This window comes from Syngnathus scovelli, chromosome 4 (assembly GCF_024217435.2).
Source record: "Syngnathus scovelli strain Florida chromosome 4, RoL_Ssco_1.2, whole genome shotgun sequence".
Lineage (NCBI taxonomy): Eukaryota > Metazoa > Chordata > Actinopteri > Syngnathiformes > Syngnathidae > Syngnathus > Syngnathus scovelli.
This window is the reverse complement of record NC_090850.1, coordinates 13,627,635-13,650,733: the sequence shown is the minus strand read 5'-3', so window position 1 is coordinate 13,650,733 and position 23,099 is coordinate 13,627,635. Positions and strand designations below refer to the sequence as shown.

Here is a 23,099-nt window from a genome sequence, read left to right as displayed (position 1 = left end):
GCCGGAATTGAACCCTGCACCTCACCGTGCCGCCCATTATCATTATTATGATATTTATGTGAAGCAATGCACTGCATCTTACCAAAACCGTGTGTGTATGGGGGTGGGATGGCTACAGTAGCAGAAGAGATTCAAATTCTCTACTCAAGAAAAATGAAAGGTCCAGAGTGAAATATGTTTAAGAACAAAAGTTAAAGCTTGGTTTTTTTTGTCAATTCTATGTATTGTTCAGATAGTATTGCCAGTTGCTGTTTTAGTAATTTGCCAATTGCATTGTGCTTATTCTGCGAAACAAAGAAAAAACATCACAGTATGTAATGCTTTTTTTTTCTTCAATATCCATATGAGCTAAAAGAATAATGTAAGAGTGAGTGAGGATTTATTTATGAGGCGGTAACAGTAGTTGATGCTGGAGGTCCAAGAGCGGCCAGTGAGCAACTGTGAAGCGCGCGCGCGCGAGCGGAGGGGGGGTCGAGCTGCACGGAGCCCGAAATGTTGACGCCTCCCATTGGCTGCAGCGAGACGCTGGCCGTCTCTGTTTCTTTCGCTCCCTCTTCGTCAAATGTTCTTGGATCTACCGGTGCTGATCTTTGCGATGGGTCGACAGAGGTAGCGTTCACCTATAGCACCCCCACCCAAATTTTGATAAACCGCTGGGATTAAATTCACTTTATCAAATTGTTTTTTTTTCATTGTTGCGTGGAAATTGAGGTATTTTTTGTGCAAGAATTTTAACCTGCATGGAGGGATGTTGGCATGGCTTGCACGAGAAGAACCAAAACTTTGGTGTCGACATGCGTAATCTTGAGCGGCATGACCAACATTGTGTGCCTGCTCTACGTCGGATGGGTGACTAATTACATCGCCAATATTTACATCAAAGTACCCATGCCTTTCCCCGAGAGAAAGTTCGTGGAGGGGGACAAAAGATCCGGAGACACTCTCCGGCTCATGGAGCGACTTGATCGCCTGGAGAATGTGGTCAACCAACACATACAAGGTAAATCAAATCCGATCACCAACAGCCGCCTTGTTTGTTATTCTCATGCGCGACTTCACCTGCAGAGGAAAGTTGTGAAGGCTTTTTTTTCAGCACTCGGGTGTGTGCCTGCATATGTGTGCGAATTATTTTATTTTTTTAACAACCTAATGTACATTTTATAATATGCGTTTAAATAAATGCTTTGCTCAGTTTTGATTGACATTTTCAATTTACCAATATCAAAATAGCTCTAGAAGTGCAGTGCATCACACTGAAGGCGGTTTTCGAATAATTTGACACCTACGTAATATAAACAAAAAATATTAAGTTTCTTTAAAACATTCACATAACCTCCATTACCTTAAAGCTGCACTCTATAGGATTTGGAGTTTCTAATCGCTACTGCCATCAGGGGCCGAAAAAAGAAATTGCACACTCCTTTCTTTCCTTTTTTCTAGCCTACCACAGACAAATTGTGGGTGTCTTGGGGGGTGCTAGATGGTGGTCTCCCTGCGGAGATGTATAAATCCATTACAGCAAAATAATCGTTTCTTGTCGTGACTCTGAGAACGAGTTAACACATCCGGAGAAAGAGAGTGGGAAATTCAAACCCGATTCTAGTCCGAAAATTCTTTTCCAGAGGTGTACAACAATTTGCATCTATATGGCAATGTTGTTACCTTTTAACATTGGATGTCTGAGCACAAAAAGTGCAGCAAAACACGTTGACAGATAATATAGTAACAATACTTACAGAAATATAAATTCTTTATCCTTTGCAAAGAATGACAAATATTATTGTCGTACCAAGTAGCTGAGAGAGGAGCTGAGTCTCCACTATACCCGTATGTTTATTTATACTGTCCTCAGGTAACCATGGTGCAGGCGCGAGAATGACGCACAGTGTGTATGTGTTGAAGAAGAAAGTGGCAAAAATCACTCTTGTTTTTTTTTTTTTAAATCGGATAGAATTGTGTCATTGCTCTGTGTTTTATAAAGTATGATATTACAGAACTCTATTTGTTGTGTTAAGAAAAACGCGTTACAAAATTGTTTTGGTCTTTGGGACAATTTAAACTTGAACCTCAAGGCACCTCTGTGTTTTGAATTGAATCATATTACTATAAAAGAGGACGCAAAGGGAGGTGTGAGTGTAATGGCACTCGTGCATTAAAGGCTGAAATGCTAATTGTTCATCATGTCTGCGTTACAGCCTCAAAATCAATTACAACAACAAAGTGCAACATTTGGGAGCCAGAAGCTGATTTTGTAAATGACTTCTTTCTGTGTTGATTTTCCACTGATTATGGTGTGCATTTTAAAATGGCTCCTCTGATTTTCAATGGTGCACTTTTCAAGTTATTTACATAATGCCTCAGCTCAAAGCAGCAGTCTGTTTTTAGTGGGGGGGGGGGGGATGCAGTGTGACATCATAACATATCACTGGCAGGAAAATGTTCTCATAACACTTTATCATGTACTGTGTGTGTTAAAGTGTCACAACTCCATTAACCTCCACCTTCTTCATAATTTTATGAAACCAACAGTTTAAAAATAGCTGACCTTGGAGATTTACCACTTCTGACATGTTCCTGAGTGATAGAAATGCCTGGAATTCCTTTTCTGCTTCCTTCCAGCCTTTCAGTCACTTCTGGTCAAACTGTTATTGTATGCTTGATTACACATAGCTAATTTCTATCTGTTGGCGTGTTTTAAAAAAGCTCATCTTGTCATCATGTCAATGAAATAGCGTCAATAGTGCAAAAGTGAGACGCAAACAAGAATCTATTCATGGTGTTCAGAGCTGACGTTTAAAGCTAAGCTCAGCTAAACATTCCTAATAGAGCCATGTCTCCATTTCTGTTTGCCACCGAAAATGTTCCTGTCAGGTGAAGTGTCATGCAGGTGCCCCAGTTGACTTCGGCTTTCATTGAATTCATTCTTGGGGATTTGGTGAGGGTTTTAGGAAGCACTGCATTCCATCAGGATTGTACCTTTGGCCACATGCAACAAGGTCGTAGGGCGTTTTTTCAGCACGTTTTGTTTGTTTTCGGCATATGTTTGTTTGCCTCTTCCACTGACACTTCCAATTCCATCATCTCAGATTTCATTTTGCGCCTGCGACGCTCTCTCAAATATTACATTGTAAAAAGTATCAGCTCTACTTAAAATACAAAATCCTCTGTTAGATACGGTGGCTGCCACCGTTACATAGATGTCAAGTTCAATGCAATATTGTCATACGCAACCTGGGCGCCAACAATCTGTTTGAGCGAACATGCAATTTAGCTCTCGTTAATTGGGATCCTCAGGCCCAAGTGTTCTTCCGAGTTCACTCCATTTAATCACGGTTCCATTCATGTGCGTAAATTCACCTGATTTCATTTACAACTTTCATTTAGCTCCTTTTCTCCCATTTCTTTACATGAGACAATAAGCACCTGTTTGTCAGCTGGTTGTAGCTTCATTGTCTTTTTGTGCTACTTTTAAAAGCAGGACAGACATCCTGTAATTAGTTTGGTCCATTCCTTTTGTATATCAAACAATCTCGGATGCACGTGCGCAGGCACCGGCGTCATTATGGCTGTTGTGGAAGGCGCCTTTGGAACTTTTCTATTTCATAAATGCCAAGCAAAGTCCAGGGGCAACAACATGCATCACACTAATAGCCACTATATATTAGCTCCCGTTTTTCAGTTTGTTTGTTGACATGAACTATGGGTGGGATGACTCAGGCTTCCTTGTAGTATTTTCAACGATCATTGCATTATTACATGTCACTTTGAGGACACGCCACTGTTTGGAGCTCCCATTTAATTGCCCCAAGAGCATGTATTGAAGCTATTAGTCTATTACTAATCATGCCAGCGGCATCAACAGTCAGCTCGCTACAGAGACGGTCATTAGTGTACTTTCACAAGTCAGCCTTAAAATATATTTCCTACTTGTACTGCATTGTGGGACAAGTATAGAAGCTCATTTTATGGTTTCCGACCTTGGCATTTTGCAGGAGATGTGACTTCTACACAGATGTACGATTAACATATCTACCGAGCTACCACTTAGTTTTAGTGGGCCGATATATGGTTCCGGACTAAAGAGCATGTAAGGAACATTTATTTGAGGTGGCTTGCTGTGGCCTGTCAAGAAATGGGTTTGTGGTGTCAGATGTGCAGTGTGGGAGGAGTGTGACATTGCGAAGTATGCCGTTGCCACGACATAGCAACATGGCAACAGCCCATAAGCTATTTGAACTCCGTCTTTTATCACATTGTAGTCAGCCTGGGGGGATTTATTGGCTAGCAGGTTTGCACACGCCCACTACGAGAGCTGTGACACTGTGCTCAGCGCCTTCGACTGTACTGCTAGCAAAAGTCCTGGAAAAATTTAGCAGCTCTGTGTCGTCACACTCCAGAGAAAAGTGAACACTGTGTCCTTTGTGCCTGTTGATGTCTTTGGCTTTCTTTGGAATAAAGAGTGAGTAAATGTTAGTTTGCGTGCAGGGAAATGTATGCGTTTAGTGAAGGACACAGCCTGGCAGCACTGATTTAGGAAACCTGGAGGTGTGAGCAAACACCTCTCAAATTTCAGCAGGTCCATGCTGCTTCCTTTGACTGAGGTCATTTGTTGACTTTTGCGCTGACGTTTTCTGCTTTAATGTGTATTTCAAAGTGAATCAGATTGTGACGACCGAACGTCAACACAGTCTGCAGAAGGCAAATGTTGCTATATATTCTCAACTAACTGAATGATACAGGTCCTTGTATATGTCATTAGCAATTATCGCCCAACATGTCATCATGCGCTTGTACATAGGATGTATTTGCATTCAAGTGTTTTACTTTATAGATTTCCTGCAATCTGTAACCCAAATGCAATTTTGAAATACTGTCATCACACGGATGCTCCAGTGGAGCGTGTCTTGAATCCATTTTTCCGCTGTCGGCGCAGTTGCATCATAGCTGATCAGGTGATGCAGTGGACTTGAGGCAAGTGACATCCCCTGTTGAGTATCTAATTGGTTTGGGAAAACCAGACCGGAACAGCATTTCCCACTTTTAATACACTTTGGCACTAATGGAACATTTGTTCTTTCCAATCCAAAGATGACGTCATCCGAGCTCCGAAAAACGATTCCAAATGCTTTTTTGGATTATGAGATTACTGTATCAATAAAAGCAATGACATTAGGCCAACAGGAAGTGAAAATGGAAGGAGTGAGTGATTGAGCCGGTCGGCCTTTTGCATCCATGATGTCTTCCATTCTTCTCTACAAGATGTTGAAATGCATCTGTGGGAATTTCATGCAGCTGGAAAATGACCCCAGTCTCACTATCCTTGAGACGGATATCAAACCCCCAAGTTGCTCCTGATGGTGTCATTATTGTGAATTGAAGAGATTTCCCATGGTTAACTTTCCCTTCAATACTCGTTGGTTTCAAATATTCCCACACCTCTTTCCAAAGCACAACTAGTGATTGTGATGTCGGCATAATGGAAAATTCAATGTGCGGTGGCATGACAGACATTTTTATTCAGCAAAAGGCTTCACAATGGGGAGGTTCATTAAATAGCAGTTTGTTTGAAGGTTTGCTTTGACCTCTCCGGATTTGTCTTCCATTGTATCACCAGAGAGAATGGCCGGGAGGCTTGCGGGAGCTTGTGATTACCACAACTATGATTTATCCCCAAATGATTGTGACGCTTCCAAAGATGGCTTCCAGCAAATCCGCCCATCACATCAGTAGAGAAGCTCAGTTAATCAGCATTTCCACTCATATTTGGACGACATTTATATCTGGGCATTTATCTGATGCCATTTTTAAGAATGACAATGGGATAAAGCGGGAGAATAAATGTGAGGAATCAGAGCAGTGAATGTGTGCTTGTGTATTGTTCAGTATGCGGTGGGCTTGGTGTTGTGCACGATTTGATATGCAACTTGGTCAAGTAAGATCCTTGAACTGCTCAGTCCTGAAAGAGTATTGCCCAAAGACTCATTTGTTTCTTTGGAAAGACACACAATCGTGTTTCTTCCAGTTACCACTTTTTTTTTCCATTCGTAAATCAATGCTTTGGGCTCACTTAGTTGCAGTTTGAAAAGAAGGGACGTGAATAAAAATACTGCACTGCTTGATTGACCTTCAGCCGGATGATTCAGCATCAACTAATATACTGTTTAAAAAAAAAAAAAAAAGTACATGACATAAGTTATGGGAAGTTTGAGCTACAGCACACCCACAAAGATTTCCGCTGTGGCACAGCTCTCCAGGATGGGATTATTATGATGAGAACAACTTCACAGCTACCCTGTTAAACTCAACACAAGGCCAAAATCTTCTCAGTAATGCTATCTTGTATGTGCCTGCCCCCACTAGTCTAAACACTGTGTTCCGATTCAAGAATTAAGAAAGAATGGCTCAGATTGGAAACGTCATTGGTGAGCCCTGAGCGCATGTGATTTCATTTTTAATGGCCAAATGGGTTTTTAAAGGTGTTAATTGTACATAAAAAATAATGAAGTTATTAAATTCATCACAGATAACATAATAGCCTGCTACAGCTGAACATTGCCAAATAAGTAAAGTATCCCTTCAAGTATTTAAATCAATAAAAGCCTAATTTCAACTTCAATTCATTTTTTTATTATTTCTAACTGGACAAGATATTTGAAAACTTTCTAAAACTGTCGAGAGCTTTGGATCAATGAATTCATTTTAAGCATTTTTACTCAATGATTTGTTATTTATTTAACAATGGTTTATTCTGGTTATGTTGCCAACCTTTTCAAAAATTTTTTGTGCTGTAAGTTTTTCTGTAGACTCTAAACTGCAGGTTTAAGACTGGGGAAAACATAGATGCTGCTGCCTTGGTGGTACGAAGAACCAAGTGTCAATATAGTTATGGAGAATATCCAGGAGAAATTCACGTATAATTGGAAAGAATCCATAGCGGCATCCCAATAAAAGTACTTCATCTTCGATAAAATCCATGTGTGAATGTGACTTGTTTATCGCTTTATGTTATCGTCCTTATGTGAATGAAGTCGTATTGTTGAGATTAATAGGGTGTCAATTCGTCACCTCAAGATTTTTCTTCAGCTTTCTCCGTGTTTGAAATTCATTCCACTAGTTGCTACAAAGATTGTGCTCTCAATTTATTAAGAGTCTGAATCATATTCCAGTACAGCGCCTGTCGGCGGTAATGCTGTGACGGAGAGCGTCTGGAGTGATGAGTGCAAAGCGGGGTAGAAATTCACTTAAATTGAAGCTACAGGAATATGGATGCACTGGAGGATGTTTGCTAATGAAAACAATTAATTACATTGAATCCAGCCGAGAAAATCATGACCGAGTGCAAATCAGGCATAAAGTAGCAATTCAGCAAATGTCCCTTGGCAAATTCTACTAAATAGATAAAGTTCCCCAATGCACATATGCTCAATTTGCCTTTCTCCTTTTCTACAAGCAACAAGAATATGAATTCATTTGTTAGACAGAGATGTGCTATTTTCATTATGTTTCCTTTGTTTCTATTGAATAAATAAAATTTAAAAGCAGTTACGTGGGTTTTTTAAATACATATTGTGTAATTCTTCTAGTTTTAGTTATCTTTATAGACCAACAATTAATCAAGGCCTCGCAGCAAAAATTACATTCATGCCTTTTGGCATTCATTTTGCTTCCACTATATCGGCTTAATTATTTTTTAATTTATCTTTTAAAAAAGACATTCATTGGTGTTTGTTGTATCTTTGTACTCAAATCATGCGTTGATGTGTGTTTTCAGGGCATGTGATGGTATAATTAAATTAATTTGGAGGAATATTTGACAGTTTTGACAAGCCGTGTCTAACACAATTTTGAAAAATGGTGAGTGATTCTCTGCTTTTGTCCAAATGTTTTCAGTATTTGTCATCAGTGATTTTCGCTCACATTCCTCCTCTGCCCATGTTTTTATTATTAATGTCGCAAAGTGTGTAAGTGGGCTACATCTCAGCAACCCCTAGCAATTATGTTCAATCTTTTCATCTTCTGCATGAACAAGTGTACGCTGTCATTTCCTCACACCGTGCAGCACTCAAGACGTCTCTCAGAGTTGAAACTTGAATGTCCGATGCAATTTGTCACACACGCAACCAGATCATGAAATACTACACTAGCAAAGGTTAATTTGATGCTAATCCTGCAAAAAGATAGGTCGAACCTGGGGAATTTGTTGGCTGAATAATGCCGGAAAATGATGACCACTCAATTATTTATTTTTCATTTGTTTAATGAACATTCAACTCAGTAGAAAGACAGAAACCTAAACTAAAAGTAACATGCTCTTGTTTTAAGTTCTGACCATAGTCACAGCACACATTAAACTTGCATCTCAAAGCAGCATTTTTTGACATTTTAAAACCTTATTTAGAAACTTGGTTCTCCAGGTAATTAGCAGTTTCTGGGGCATGTTTCAATCTGGCAGTAGCACAGTAAGTGCCGATGACAAGTTTGTGTTTTTCATTTTATAATTATGAATACAAAGTAGGCTGTTGGCATTTTTAGGTTGATTAGTGTTGTATTTAGCTGTGCAACATTGGTCATAAATATATTCAGAGCATGTTCACAATTTATGCAATTTTGACATTATGACATTTACCAGGGCGGTCTATTTAAAAGGTGAAGAAAGCCCGTCACCATTTGCTTGGCTCAGTCCTTTGACGCGAGGTGAGCAGACCTGACAAATCAATAATGAGCACCCAATGTACGTATAAAGCTGTCAGTGTGCGAACCTAATCCCTTAAACGTAATTGATCTAATGAGGTAACCTGCTGAGTAACTGCTTTGACTCATTTTATCTCGGTATATTTAAAGCATCCCAAAATAAAGCGAGGCTGCGTCTTCTCCGCTCAGCACAAACCTCCAGTTTAAGTCTGTGGGCTGGCGCTGTCATTTTTATACTGTGTATCCTTCACTTTTATTGAGTCAGCACTTCCAGATGGAGGTTATGATGGAGGTGGGGGTGGGGGGGTGGGGTGGATTCGAGTGTGAGACCAGACAGGGTAGACGTGATTTACTGTGGCTCTAAAAACAATATTCATCAAAGCTACTTAGAATTGAGATTTTCCATCAAAGTGCACGCTTCCACCGTTGGCTCATTATGAATTCATCAGTGAACGCGATAAAAGTGGAAGTGCAGCCAAGCAGTGATGAGCCGCATCCTCGCAAATCCACAAGCAAACATTGATGCTATGATGATGATGATCATCTCAATCTTTTTGCTCCATTTAAAAGCTTTCTTTGGCTGAGTCTACTTCGAGTATACTATACGTCAGTGGACGCACTCGGAGTAAATTAAAGGCCCTGTCTAGTGAATTTGGAGATTTGTTTCAAAATCCATTAAACATGTTTGAAGATAATTGCTCAAAGCGTGTGCAAAGACTGAGAACTAATAGCATCGAACAGTTTTTTTTCACCATATCAGTTTTCAACAGCTTGAATTTTAATGATTTTCAAGCCTCATTTTATATACTTATATGCTACTATATACTTATATGCTATCTCTCTAGTCATTCTGATTTGGCAGGGATGCTAACAAAACATGACAAAATCACAAGACATATTTGTTTTCACTTTACAGGCACTTTAAAACCAAACAGTTCTTAAATGTAAATGGGTTTCCCATCAAAGTTAAATACAACTAAACTGTACTCAAGCAGGGATTCCTTTACATACCACACTGTGCATATGACTTGAGTTAATCCTGCACAAATCTACCAACCTTTAAAACAGCATACTAAAGCGCTCTTGGGCAAGATTGTGCCGCCTTCTGAATTGATAATATTACATGCGCTAAACAGTGATTATAAGTTCATGTAGAGTTCACTGATGTGTGCTCTGTCGCCGCCCACACTAATAATTACAGTCCTCATGGCCTATTTTTTATTTCCCACAGCACTGACAGCCACTAACTCTCCTTTTCTTCAGGAACGCCGAGATGTATGTAGAGACACGCAGGTGGTTTGAAATTCCTCTCACTGAAGTTGCCTTCTGCTCTCCAGCTTGTTCCTACACTCGTTTCTTTGTTCGTCTGCCAAAAAGATGTTTTTAAAATTCATAAGCAGGTTTTGATAGAATGTTGTGCAGAGGCAGACATGTTTTTCTTTAGAAGTCATGCAGTTTGTATTTGCATATTAATTCGACCGAAAACAGAGGCAAATACTCAAACAAGAAACAAAGAAATCTTTTACGCACTATGGCTCTCAAGACAAAAAATTCAACCAAGAGATGGCTCACATAGATTTGGAGTTTGTGATGAGTCAAATGTCTGTAGAAATAACACCTTCGAAATTGCTTGTATAGCTGAACCATTGAGATTTTTCCAGATGACCTCAAGCAGGGTATCAGGGGAGGCTCCTTTACAATAATTTCCCTTTAAATATTGAATAAGGAAACAGGTAGAATGTGAGGAAGTGTCAGGTTGAATTTATAGCCCACGTTATTCCATTTCACAGCAAAGCGCCTCCAAATGGTGTTTGACAGCAGATGTTGTAAAGATGTTACAACGTTACAACACAAGAAGGTGCCCTGGGGATACTATCTTTTTGTATGAAATCTTTAGCGTCACCGCTGCCTTCCCCTTTCCTTCGCCTTCTACATTGTTGGATTTACCTTGTGGACCCTTCTGGAATCCACATGATGCAATCTGGGGGTAACCACTATATTTTGTTTCTATGGTGTGTTTTGCTTTGAGACAACTTGTAAGGAATGCTATGATTTAAAACACAATCAAATAAAAGGGAATCAAATTACACACCACAGCCTCAATTAGCTGTTTGACCAGTCGGACTTATCACTCAGCATCGACATCGAATGTTTACTAATCACTGAATTACGTATATATCATCACGCTAATAATATAATTAGTCGTTAAATATCTTTTTTTTTTCAAGTCAAGATTGCAGATAATTCTACTTAAAACAAAATTCTTATGAAGAAAACTTTTGAGATGCACTTTGAGATAATTCCGTATTTTCCTTCAATGCAACTTCTTGCAGTTGTCTCAACGTGTTTATTTTAATTATGCTGTTCTGTCAACCAATTGCTGAGGTATGTTCGCAAAATGTTGGTGCTCAGATTTTGTAAGAAAGGAAAAAGTCATAACCATTTTAAACTGAACACAGCAAAAAGTATGTTACTAATTATGAACCTTACTGAACCTAACGACTCTTTGCACTTTAGTTGATATTCCAAGATGTTTGATTTGCATTGGCTCTAATATTTGTCTTGTTCCTCAGTCCCCTACTGGTTCAAATGAACTGCACTATGAGCACACAACAGATTTAGGTGGCACATGAAAGAGCATTTGATGCCTGAAGCGGTTTGCCAGCATCCTCCAGCTGTCTGTGTCTCCCTCCTCCTGTTGAGAACTGGAGCCATCAAATATTCACAAATTCCTCCAGAATGCAAATGCTTAGCATAAAAATAGATTCCATCCATTTTGAGGAGGTGATACAGTGCTGAAGCAAAGTCAGTATAAAATCTCCCTGAAGAACTCGGATGGTATTTGCTCAGGGATGTCTCTGCTGGATTGTAGAAAAAAAATGGAACAGTGTCTTGCTTGTGTTGCATTTTTTAGAGCTTTTTCGTTTCTTCTAGGAAACAAAAAGCATCACCTGAAAAGAGGGGTTTTCGAAGAATTTTACGTTTGCTCTTTTACATGACAGAAGGCACCATAACATCTTCATCTTTATTGTGTAACATGCTTGACAATGTGGCATCCATTTCCCGAGATGGTGGAGGGAATATTTGATTGACGGTTGAGCTTGATTTTCAAGGGTGATCATTTGAGAATTCGATTTTTTTTAGTCCTGCAGATAACACCCGCCTAAAGGTAAAACATGTATGTATTAATACACCAACTTCCCACAAATTTGTTTTGTATAGCGTATATAAATTGGACAGTGTGCAATATTTGCTGTCAACTTTGTTTTCCAAACGGTTTATTTACCCTTGGCTTTAGATGCGGCTTCACGCTGATTAGGCAGCAAACCAAGTGCAGCGCCAAATAGTCCAATCTATTATTGCTTCAGGGTCTTGTGACTCCTCATTATGATGGCAATCCACCTGTGCCCACTACTGGTTGTGTATGTGCTCCTTGAGTTCGTGGGACCAGGCAGAATGTTCTCCTGATAAATAATAACATAACAATATTACCCCATGGCTATCTGTGTACTGTTTCTCTCACCCGACTCTCTGCAAGCATTTGCAGTTTTCTAACAAAACATGACGGGTCCAGCAGTGAGGCAACATTTTGGAAGCGTTCTTCTGAGGGCAGCGGCTGCCATCAGCCAGTAGCCAGAAGCGATTCGGTCTGACCGACCAGTCTTTCAAACAGACAGTGGAAAAGTCGAGCATCGTGTGCCGTTGTCTGTTGAGCAGCGATAAGCGCTGTGCTGGTTCCCATTTTTGCATTACCGCAGTGTTTTGGAGCTCATTATACGTCTCATTGTTTCACCATCAGAAAGTGAGAAGGTGGTTTTGGAAAAGGAAGCCAGAACTCAAAAGATGTTGAGTGTATAAAAAAAATGCGCTAACCTGAAGGCATGTCTGTCACATTTTCAAGTGAGATGTGCCGAAAATATCCGTCAACTCCTACAGTTTGGTGTTCTACATGATGCCTTCAAATTAGCAGGGCTGTTTTTAGCTTTCATAGTGCTTATTGTGAAATACAATGGAACCTGTTCGCATTCCAGTTCCTATTTTCGAAGATTGGTTTAGTCCATCATGTATTGCAGTCAACCTCTGGTTTAATGTAATGTTTTAATGTGGCAGTTTATACATATTCTAGCATGTTGGGGAGTGTTTTGCTGTTGGAAAATATTAGGAGTTTCAAGGTTTATGCTTGCATATTTCCCTGCAGAATTTTGGCAAACTCCAGCTTTGGAGATGTTGCACTATTTCCCTGTATGTCATCTGCCTGTCTTTCATCTTATTATAATCCTTAATGACTGTGTATGTAAGGTGATGCTTTCCCAACAGGGAATGTTTTTCTCCCCTTTCTAAAGTAAATTTTAAATTTAATTTTTATTTAAGATATGTAGTGGAGTCCAAGTCAAAGTTGTCAGAAATATAAATACCAAAGTATGGTACAGATGTGTGACTATTCCTCAAGCAGATGACGTTACACTTCAACACCTCCAACAACATTTCCTCTTCAGCCATTGAACATATTGATCCATATATCTTCAATCACAGCGAGAGTGCAGTTCCGGGAAAACTTTGAACTGATTGCTGTGTAAAAAGTTGCTTTTCAGGAGTCAATCTCTTATCACGCATGATGTGCTGACACTTCACCAACACCGTGTCTCATATTTAACTTTGTTTTGTTGAACAAGACAAAAAAAAAAGATCCTCTGGTTTGATACCAGGAATTCAAAAGATGCTGCGTGATAAAAACAGACAAAAACCTCAAAGGACTCATTAAAAGTCTCCTCCATGAAATCAAGGGCAAGCTACAAATAAGGATCCCCTAAAAGAGCCGAGTGTGACATGTTATTTTGCCTTCATCAGCTCTGAAATGACAAGTAAATGTAACCAAATAAAACCTGCTTTTTCAAAAGGAAACTAAAGAATCAGGTCATGCAAACTGGAGCTACTGCTGCCACCACCCTGTCCCAATTAGGTGGGGAGCATGCACATTTTTTTTTCATCACAATCACTGATATGGCAAGAGCAAATAATACATCTGATATTGCATTTCTGTTTCTATTGACCCAACATAATTACAAATGCTGCATGAAATACAGACACACTCTTGCGTTTTGGCCACAAAGTGGTGATGTAAGAATTGATGTAAAAAACTAATTTACCAGACTACAGATATTCCAAGAGGATACCAGTCAGCCTAAAAAAAAAAGCATACTGGGAATGCGTTCAAAGCAATGCAAATATCCCGCTGGCACTACAGTAGCTTAAGTGAGAATTATAGTATGCAACTCTAATTTTCTCACAAGATATCAGCCCCCAAAAAAACAGTATCGGATTATATCAGTCTACATCCAAAATTTCTGATCTTAGCATTTACATATTAGCCGTCCATTCCTCCTCCTGCTCTTCTCATGTCTACTGTTTTCTTTCTACTGTTGGTGATATTGTTCTTTGTTTGAATAGTATCACCTGGTATCGATATCGGAATTGGACAGCACTCTAAACTGCAATATTGGTATCGTATCAGAAGTGAAAAGTTGTTAAGGGACACCCTAGTAAGAGTATTGTGACTTTAGATTAATAGAATTCAACTAAAAGCAAAACATAGGCCTAGTGACGAAAAGTATACTCAAGTACTAGTGAATATGAGCTTGTTTACTTTACGTATCTTCTGACAAACATTTTTCTTCTTTGGACATAAAGAGATGATGAGTTTTGTGAAGGGTTATCATATCTTACAGTTAAACCGTCAGAATCTTGGCTCAGAAAGATGAGTCAATGGACAGATGTCTTCACATTGCTGGTTCATAGGCTACATTATCTTATCTCTTCTCAGAAATGTATTTCTGATTTTATATCCCACACGGGCGCTTCAAGAGGCTTTCACTGACACGCCACTTTATTAAGAACTACCCCAGCCTCCATATAAAATGGTGAGTCAGTGATTCCCAGTAGATATGAATTTTGTGAGGTTCCGCATTTATCTCTGAAAGATTTCCAAATGCCTTTGGCGCTCTAAAGGGTTTCCACTTTGAAAGCACACTTTTCCTTTTTATCAAAAGTCTGGCCTTGCCTATAGACGTCATTCTTTTGAGAGATACCACACTATACTGTATGACGGGAGAAAAAGACAAACACTCGCAGTCAGTTACTGTCATTCCATTCATTTTCTAGGACTTATCCAGACAACAGGTCACACACACACATACAACATTTCACAATCATTAGAACCGAATATGCACTTTTTTGGAATGTGGGAGGACGCCAGGGAAAACCAACGCAAGCAATTGTAGAACATGCAAATTCTACCCAGAAAGACCTAGGTCAAAATTAAAACATTTGAAAAATATTTCCAACTAAAGAACAGTGAGTTATCATGCAGATTTTTTTTTTTCTGTCACGTAAAACATATGTTCAACTTGGGCTCTATACAGATCATGAGACAATTCATTTTGGAATGGAGTGAAAATGGAAAAAACACAAATTATCAACACATTTACGCAACAGTTCTGATTAGAAATGTCAAAATTAATTGCTTAAGCAATTGTTGATGATTAAATTAATTGACAACTTTTCCCAATTAACTATTTAGAACCAGTATAAGTAAAGACGTTATAAAGTTTTTCCTCATGCACAAGATGCATACAAATATTTTAGAAGATAACATAGTATTTAACAGTGGCAATTTGTGACACAGGTGTGAAGTCCATAGAGCAGGACACAACATGGTCTGACAGTAAAATCGCCCCGTTCTTTCAGAAGCAACGTGTAGTGGCTAACACTTTGCACTAATGACAAAGAATTTCCAAACGACAATGCTTCGCCTCAAAGATGAAAGAGCACAAAGCGGACCTTTCTATCCTTCTGAAGGGCAGGAGCAATTTCTGGGTTTAATGAGGAGAGTTGCACAAAAGGGGAAGAGATGACAAAGGATGCCGCAAGTAAACATGACCCTCCTACTAAATTCTGCCGCTGCATATCCCCTTTAGGGAATAAACAAAGAGAAAGACAAAGCAGCACACAACCTCTCCTCTTTGAAAAGGGAAATGTCAATGTGATGTGCCAGCCTCTGATGCATCCTAATGAGGAAATGTAAACCCACCCAATCCAATCCCCCCCCCCCCCGACTCGTCTCTAGCTGCAGAGCACCTGCCAGAGGTGGACCAAACATCACTTATCACTTGTTGTGGATTTTTGAGGCGACATTGAACTTGTCTTCCCGAGTTAAAGAATGCTGACTAGCGCTGAAACGTAATCGTCGACCGGGCCGGCGTGGGAACGTGAGATGCAACTATCGTGATGCGATAAAGGTTAGACATCAACGTGGGAGCGGGGTGGGACAACTGTCACATGATTCAACTGGCCCTGATACAGACCGGCCGTTCGGGAAAATGATTTCATTTTCCAGAAATTCCCAATGAACACCACAGCCTTGTTCATGAGCTCCACCTCACCACTTTGCTCAGTGTATAGCTTTTATACGTGGCATTTGCCATTCATTCAAGCATGACGCTTGGTGGTACCTGACAAGGCCATGAGAAATGCGTCACCCCTGTCTTAAATGAAACAAATGTTCCTGTTGGATTGCAAGTCATTGAAAACGTCTGAAAGTAACTCCCTGTGACATTGTCGCTAAAAGCTAAAAGGAAAAACACAATGTGCAGAATTAAATCACTGCAGAGATGCATCTGGAAAAATATTACTGACAGCATGTGGTGGATTTTCTGCATGAGAACAACTGATAAAAATACATGATCACTTTTTGTACGGTAGCTTTTTCCTTACCAACAAATAAATATTCAATTGTGATTCACAAGAATGATGAGATCAGACTGTAGTCAGCATCAAGGTCTTATCCTGCCTATTAGTTGCCATCTGAAGGAAAATTTAATTCACATTGTGACAGCAACTAAGTGTCTGATGTCTGTACTTTATATGCAAAATGACACCGTGGCTGAGGATGAATTGTAAAATGTCTGCCTGTGTTTGGACTGCTCGAGCAGATTTGTTTAAAACGCCTGTCTGATGTCAAGTTGTTCCTGAGATCTTTTTATCTCTTCTCATCCATGTGACTTTGTTGCCAGCATGCAGCAGCAGTAGTGTAACAATCAATGCACATGTACATTTTAGTTTTTCGCATGGTGGTTCTTCAGGATTTTTCTTTTCATCTCTATACTTGGAGCTGAGCCAGAGTGACCATTTTACATTTGTGGAGGCCACTGTGTTCTTGCATTTTCTGTAACCTTGCCAAGGTTTGCGCTTTGCTACAAAGCTTACAGAGATCGGAGGTGACTTTCTAAAGTCTACTCAATGGAATTCAGCACGTCTAGAATCCAGTCAAGGCATCTCAACTTAAACTTGGCGGATACAAATGAAAGCATAAAACAATGGAAGCAGAATTAAGCACTGTTGTTTTACGTCAACCATGTTGTACTGCGATTGACAGACCATTTAAGAGGATCGTTATTTTTTGACTGCATCAAATGGAATTTCTGGTATTTCATTCTTTAGAGTCTTGTTTGTTTGTTCAAGATTTTATGTATTGTTACTTTGTGCAGCACCCCCACCCAAAAAGAATGCTGTTTTGCACACATTATTGCACAGTACAGCGCTCAATGATGGCAGTTGGTAACATAGATGGTGGCAGCAACTGTCGTGTGTTACCCTTCGTCTTTTTCAGTGGAACAGCTGGAGTAGTGGAGCAGCTCATTTAAAATACATTTGCATTTGAGTTCAATAAACAAAGTGATAACATCTGTGAAAAGCACCGTATTAATTTTAAAGAGGATGACATTTTGTCGAAATCATTCAAATAAATGCCTTAAGGCTTTAATAACGCTGCTACAAACAGCGTGATGAAATGAATGATGTATATCTTGCATTTGCTGGATGGATGGATGGATGGATGGATGGATGGATGGATGGATGGATGGATGGATGGATGGATGGATGGATGGATGGATGGATGGATGGATGGATGGATGGATGGATGGATGGATGGATGGATGGATGGATGGATATTTTCCAACTAAAAGTAGTATGTGCACAAGAAGTATGATTTGTGGCATGACAATCCGTACAATGGCTTCACCATGACAACAAGTCTGCTGAAAGTGCTCTAAGAATCTGACTAGCAGGCCGGTAGAGCGACATCCGTACCCACTCCACCTGACGCACCCCCGACTTCTTTTACAAGGTCAAGGTGTCATCAGCCTGTTTGAAGACATGGACAACATCAAGATGACGATCCCAGAAGATTTCTTTCAGGCTGCAGAGGAAGACGCTGGGAACGTGTTTTATACTCCATAGGGATTACTCCAGAAGGGAGAATTTTGATTTGAAATCTAGCTTTTGTGATACAAGTCCTAAAACCTTTCTGACACACATTGCGTATGCATAGCACCATTGAATCATTTCTTTGTTTTGTGTGAGTGTTCCCTCGGTACCGACATCCATATTGTAACTGAAGTGACAAGGTTGTCACTCATATATTAGTTAGACAATCTGCTCATAAATATTACATGTCTAGTCTGCCTAATACAAACAAACAGACACAAACATCTTGTATAACCTTGTCATTTGTTTCTTGGTGTCCCACCTGGGGCTCCAAGCCTCTTTGAGGATGAATGCCATTATTAAAGCAAAAGTTACCTTCATCTTCCAAAACATCACCTGAAAACTTCTACACCACAGTGTAGCAGTTTAACATTTCCTAATATCAAAACTATATATATACAAAATATCAAAAGAGAAAAACATATAAAGGAAGAAATTGCTTCTACCTGCAGTTAAAAGGTGTTTCTTATTTGTGTCAGGCGGTGAATTATTCCGCTGCATAACCTCAATCTGTCAGCAGTATTGTAGGCCGCTAAACCTGTGCCATAAAATTGCTCCTTTATAGACTCAATAAGGCACGGGGATTAACAGATGATACCAAAGCGACTTCTCATTTTATTTCATTTCTTTCTAATCGGGACATGAACAATGACAAAAGAACAATATACAGTATACCATTATCTTCAATAAGCTTCTATTCTTTATTTCTTTGAGCCACGGAAACACGCGTGTTTTCTAAAAAATACAAATGTTAACACGATATGTTGCCTTGCTGCAAATTTGTATTCACTAGCGTTTCCACTTTTCGTCTAGCCGGAAATTTCTCTTTCATGCCCTGGCGACCAGTTTAGGGTGTACTTAACAGTTTAGTGCTTCAATGTTCACACCTGTTTGCCTCACAGTAAAGAGGTGCAGCTTTCAGTTGTGGCTCCGGCCTTTGTGTGTGGAGTTTGCATGTTCTCCCTGTGGCTGCATGGATTTCCTCCAAGTACTCTTCCCACATGCCAAAAACATGCCGAGTAGGCTGATTGAAGACTCGAAATATTGTTTGTCTATGTGTGCCCTGCGATTGGCTGGCAACCAGTTCAGGGTATCACCCAGTCAATTGGGATAGGCCCCAGCAAGCCCACGACCCTTTGTGAGGATAAGCGGTTCGGATAATGGATGGATGGATGAATGAATATTCACGCTTGAATATGAACATTCCTGAGCTAATGTCTCAACAGGCAGCAAGAGTCAAAGGAATGCCCCTTTTACATGAGCAACCTGTGGAATTCACAAAAAGCGTGCATATTTCTGCGTCCTTTTTATTGGCATTCCAACCTATTTGCCGGAAGGTTATCGTCTTGACTGTTAAACACCTCTGACATGCATTTACAAAGCTCTCGGAGGCAGCGTAGAATCTTGAGCAGATGCCGACGATGTTTCATGGAAATTGTGTCTATCAGCGCGGGCTGCGAGTGTTTTTTGTTTTTTCGCACCTGAAAAATGCACTGCTGTTTCACGTTTGCCTGTTGTTCCACTATTGCTATTATTGGAAGTATGTAGTGGGGCATTGGCTCTCCCTAGTGGCATGCAAAAGAACTGCCTAAGTTGTATTTCGGGCTGCAACTATTAAATATCTTTAGACTGGAGTCTTGAAATGATTAACAAATTTACTTTAAATTATTAAAGACAATATACATTGTAAGGTGCAGGTTTTTTTTTTTCATTTGCGATCAATGTTCTCAGCTTCTAATAGAGCATCTGTGACTTTCTATGTGTATGGCTTTAGATAGCGCCTGTTCCGGGTGGGTGTCAGCAATTGAGTGTGGAGTTGGCTCGCTTGCCCATTAGCCTGTGCTAGTGACTTGGTGTAAATTGGAAAATGGATGGATGGTCTTTGCATTTAATTTTAATCTTTAAACATCTACTAGATACCTTAACATGATTACATTCTTAATAACAATGTAAAATTTATTTTAGAGCATGTAATGCCTCCCCTGCCTGATACCCCCCTATCCCCAAGTAAAGTCGGAATTACGCTAAATGGTGGTATTAGCAACACTTCTACACCACAAGTTGATAAAAGGCTTACTATGATAAATCTAAGGTACTACTGGATTCAGTTTTTTGAGGAAATTTGTTGAAAAAGGCCAAGATGCATAAAAAATGTGTGAACGTATTATTTTCAAATTTCCAAACATATGGCCTAAAATACAAGATAGCTGTGCTCCTTGGCTAGCTGTTACTTTAAAGCTCTAAAGGCTGCTCCAAGCAATGTGTGGACGTGCTGGGATTTTTTCATTTACTTCCCTGGAGGTCAAAGAGTCAGAGCGTCTGCAGACGCAACCACCGGCTGCTTTTTGTGATTGGATCTTTTGTTCAAGGACACTTGGGCTTTCTGTCAAGAGTATGAACTCTTGGTCTGTTTTAAGACAACTATGCCTCATGCTTGATCTGATCACAGGAAGATCATTTATCACAGTGAATGTATTATCACAGCACTCTATTCCTTTGGTGTCTCTTTGTGCATACTTGGAGCACCTGTGGCCTAGAGTCTAGACTCTAGACAATCCTTGATGCTATTTCTTTTCTTGTGTCGCAGAGGCTCCGAGTCGAGGTGAGGATGAGCAGGCCGACACGTCCTTCTCCGACTCGTCTCTCTTTGCTCACTGGGGTCAGGAGCTGAGTGCCGACAATCGACGAGCAGCGCTCAAGATGTTCCAGTACTACGGCTACAACAGCTACCTCAGCGACCGGCTCCCATTAGACAGGCCCATAGCAGATCTCAGACCTACAGGGTAAGATCTGTTTCTATATTTAGAAACAAATTTCCAAATTGACTTTACTGGGTCTTTAACTACATAGAGCTACAAATACGTGTGTAAAAACAAGAAGTACTGATTCAACTCCTGTACCTAAGTACAAGAAGAGTGGGGAATAAAAAGTCATCAAAAATTAAATACCAGAAATATGTACCTACAGTACAGTAGCGTATCGGTGTACTTTTTTACTTGCAACCACTGCTTCATATTATTCACTGACAGACCAGAATTATTAGAGCCATTGTCCAACTACCAAAAAACACATTTTATGGTTGATTCTAGATGTTGGTTGTAAGCCTCAGAGACAAAAAAGGACCTCAAATGGGACATAATTAATGAGCGTGGCTCACTTTTTGTAGTGACATCAAGGTTGAAGGAGCCTACAAGGGGATGTCCTGGTGCTAATTCTGGCACAGTTAAAAGTTCCTTGGGTTGTTTTCTCTACTGCACTCCTACCAGTAAAATTCAAAAGTATTTTTCAGGGAGGTTGCATATTAATCACACATTTGTCCTTTGTGCTGTTCTAACATATCTTTAAAGACATGCTCAAGCTCAGACTGCTTGCTTGGATGAACAACATGATGTGATTTTGTCCAACATGGCAGTGGCATGTGATGTGTGCTGGAAGACAGATGTGACAACATTACATGACAACATCTCTGTGTAATCAATTTCACCACAATGCAGCACACTAAAATTTCAATTGTTTTTCTTCCACGACAGCTTTCTACCTCACCAGCTGTTTATTTGTCCTCTGCAGGTGCCGAAACATCACTTATGCTCTAGATCTCCCACAAGTGAGCATCGTTTTCATTTTTGTGAATGAAGCCTTGTCTGTCATCCTGCGGTCCATTCACTCCGCCATTAGCAGGACGCCCTCCCATCTTCTCAAAGAGATTGTTCTGGTGGACGACAACAGCAATAACGGTAATCACCAACCTTTTACCTGAGTACAGTGGCAGTGTCCACTCTTAAGCCGAGCAGCTATGAACACAAAATGTACTTTTCTTTACTAGTCTTTTACAGCCTGAAACAGTCTCACTAAATAGTGGCTCCATTGTCTTTCATCTAAATAGTGGAAGCCCCTATAAAGTGAATTCAGACAATTATTTCTGAATACATTGTGAAGCGACAGCGTTGAACTGTTTTTCACTACTTCAGCTTTACAATTGTATTTTTAAAGCCATGGAACATGGCGCTTCTGTCGTTTATGAGTCACCATAAATGTTGGACTATTTCCAAATTTTATAACCTTAAAGTTGGTGGGTATGCTGCTGGTCACTGCACTTAGAATAAGTAGGCCTTAGAATCCTCCACTATTGCACAATTGATATTCTGGATGCCCATTGTTTGACGCCTGAGCTAATAATTGTGCAAGACTGATTATAGAAATTGGTTGGCGGTAATTTATGGAAGCATAAAGAGTTTCACCTCCTATGCAAGGTAATCAGCACTGCTCCTGTGGTGTTTTTAATGTTGTCAATTTAAAATGTTTCATGTCTGACTAGCCCCTGATTAGGATAATTACCTTGTGGCTCATAAGTAGCTTTACCGCAAATGTTCCTACATAGAGGTGGCCGTTGATTTACTACAGAGCTCGGTTCCTATGATACAGATGTGTTCTGTAACTAGTGTGACCAGATGTTCAAAAAATTGAGATACTACGTTTTTGCTGAAAATCTAAATTTTCACAAGGAACCATTCATACCTAATTTAATTGCCAGTCAATCTGGTGACCGGTGGGTGTGTTATTACTTACTGTGTAAGTGGTCAAGGAATGCGCCTCGAACTGCCAAGGCGATTACTTGCATTTTTTTGTTTCTCCACGCATTTGCAAGTACTTTTTTTTTTCAAAACCTTATTTAGAAAATTGCAAATCAGCGTTCATGACCATGTTAAACCAAGCAATCCCTGCATCAGAATTGCATAAGCATAATCACATTGATAGATTAATTCCGCTGTTATTATTGAAAGAAGCATTTTTGATACAGCTCTTGCACGGACCGTGTCCCATTTGACTTTTTTTTTGGCTGACGATCCAAATTAAAAAAATATTGCCTTCCTGGAAGTATGCATAAAAATATGCATAATGTATGACCATCAACATAGTATACTTTACATAATCTAAAGCTAAAGAACACAACAGGCATCAATCAAGAAGCTCTTTGCCAAGAACAATCAATAGAATAGCCAGCCTGCCATTTTTCCGTTTGGAATTGTGGGAAGCTGGATTCTATCCCAGCTTCAGCTGATGCTGTCCTGCGTCCCATTTTAGGTCCT

At 39.8% G+C, this 23,099-nt stretch overlaps 1 protein-coding gene across 1 annotated transcript in view; it reads left to right on the top strand.

Annotated features, from left to right (window-relative positions):
- The first annotated feature begins 493 nt into the window (after window positions 1–493).
- galnt18b (UDP-N-acetyl-alpha-D-galactosamine:polypeptide N-acetylgalactosaminyltransferase 18b) overlaps window positions 494–23,099 on the top strand; it is a 45,048-nt gene continuing 22,442 nt past the window's right edge. Inside the window, exons 1-3 of the mRNA XM_049718011.1 lie at window positions 494–1,000; window positions 20,600–20,795; window positions 21,580–21,746. Coding sequence (XP_049573968.1) covers window positions 757–1,000; window positions 20,600–20,795; window positions 21,580–21,746 — 607 coding nt within the window. The 5' untranslated portion in view covers window positions 494–756. The remainder of the gene's footprint in view (window positions 1,001–20,599; window positions 20,796–21,579; window positions 21,747–23,099) is intronic.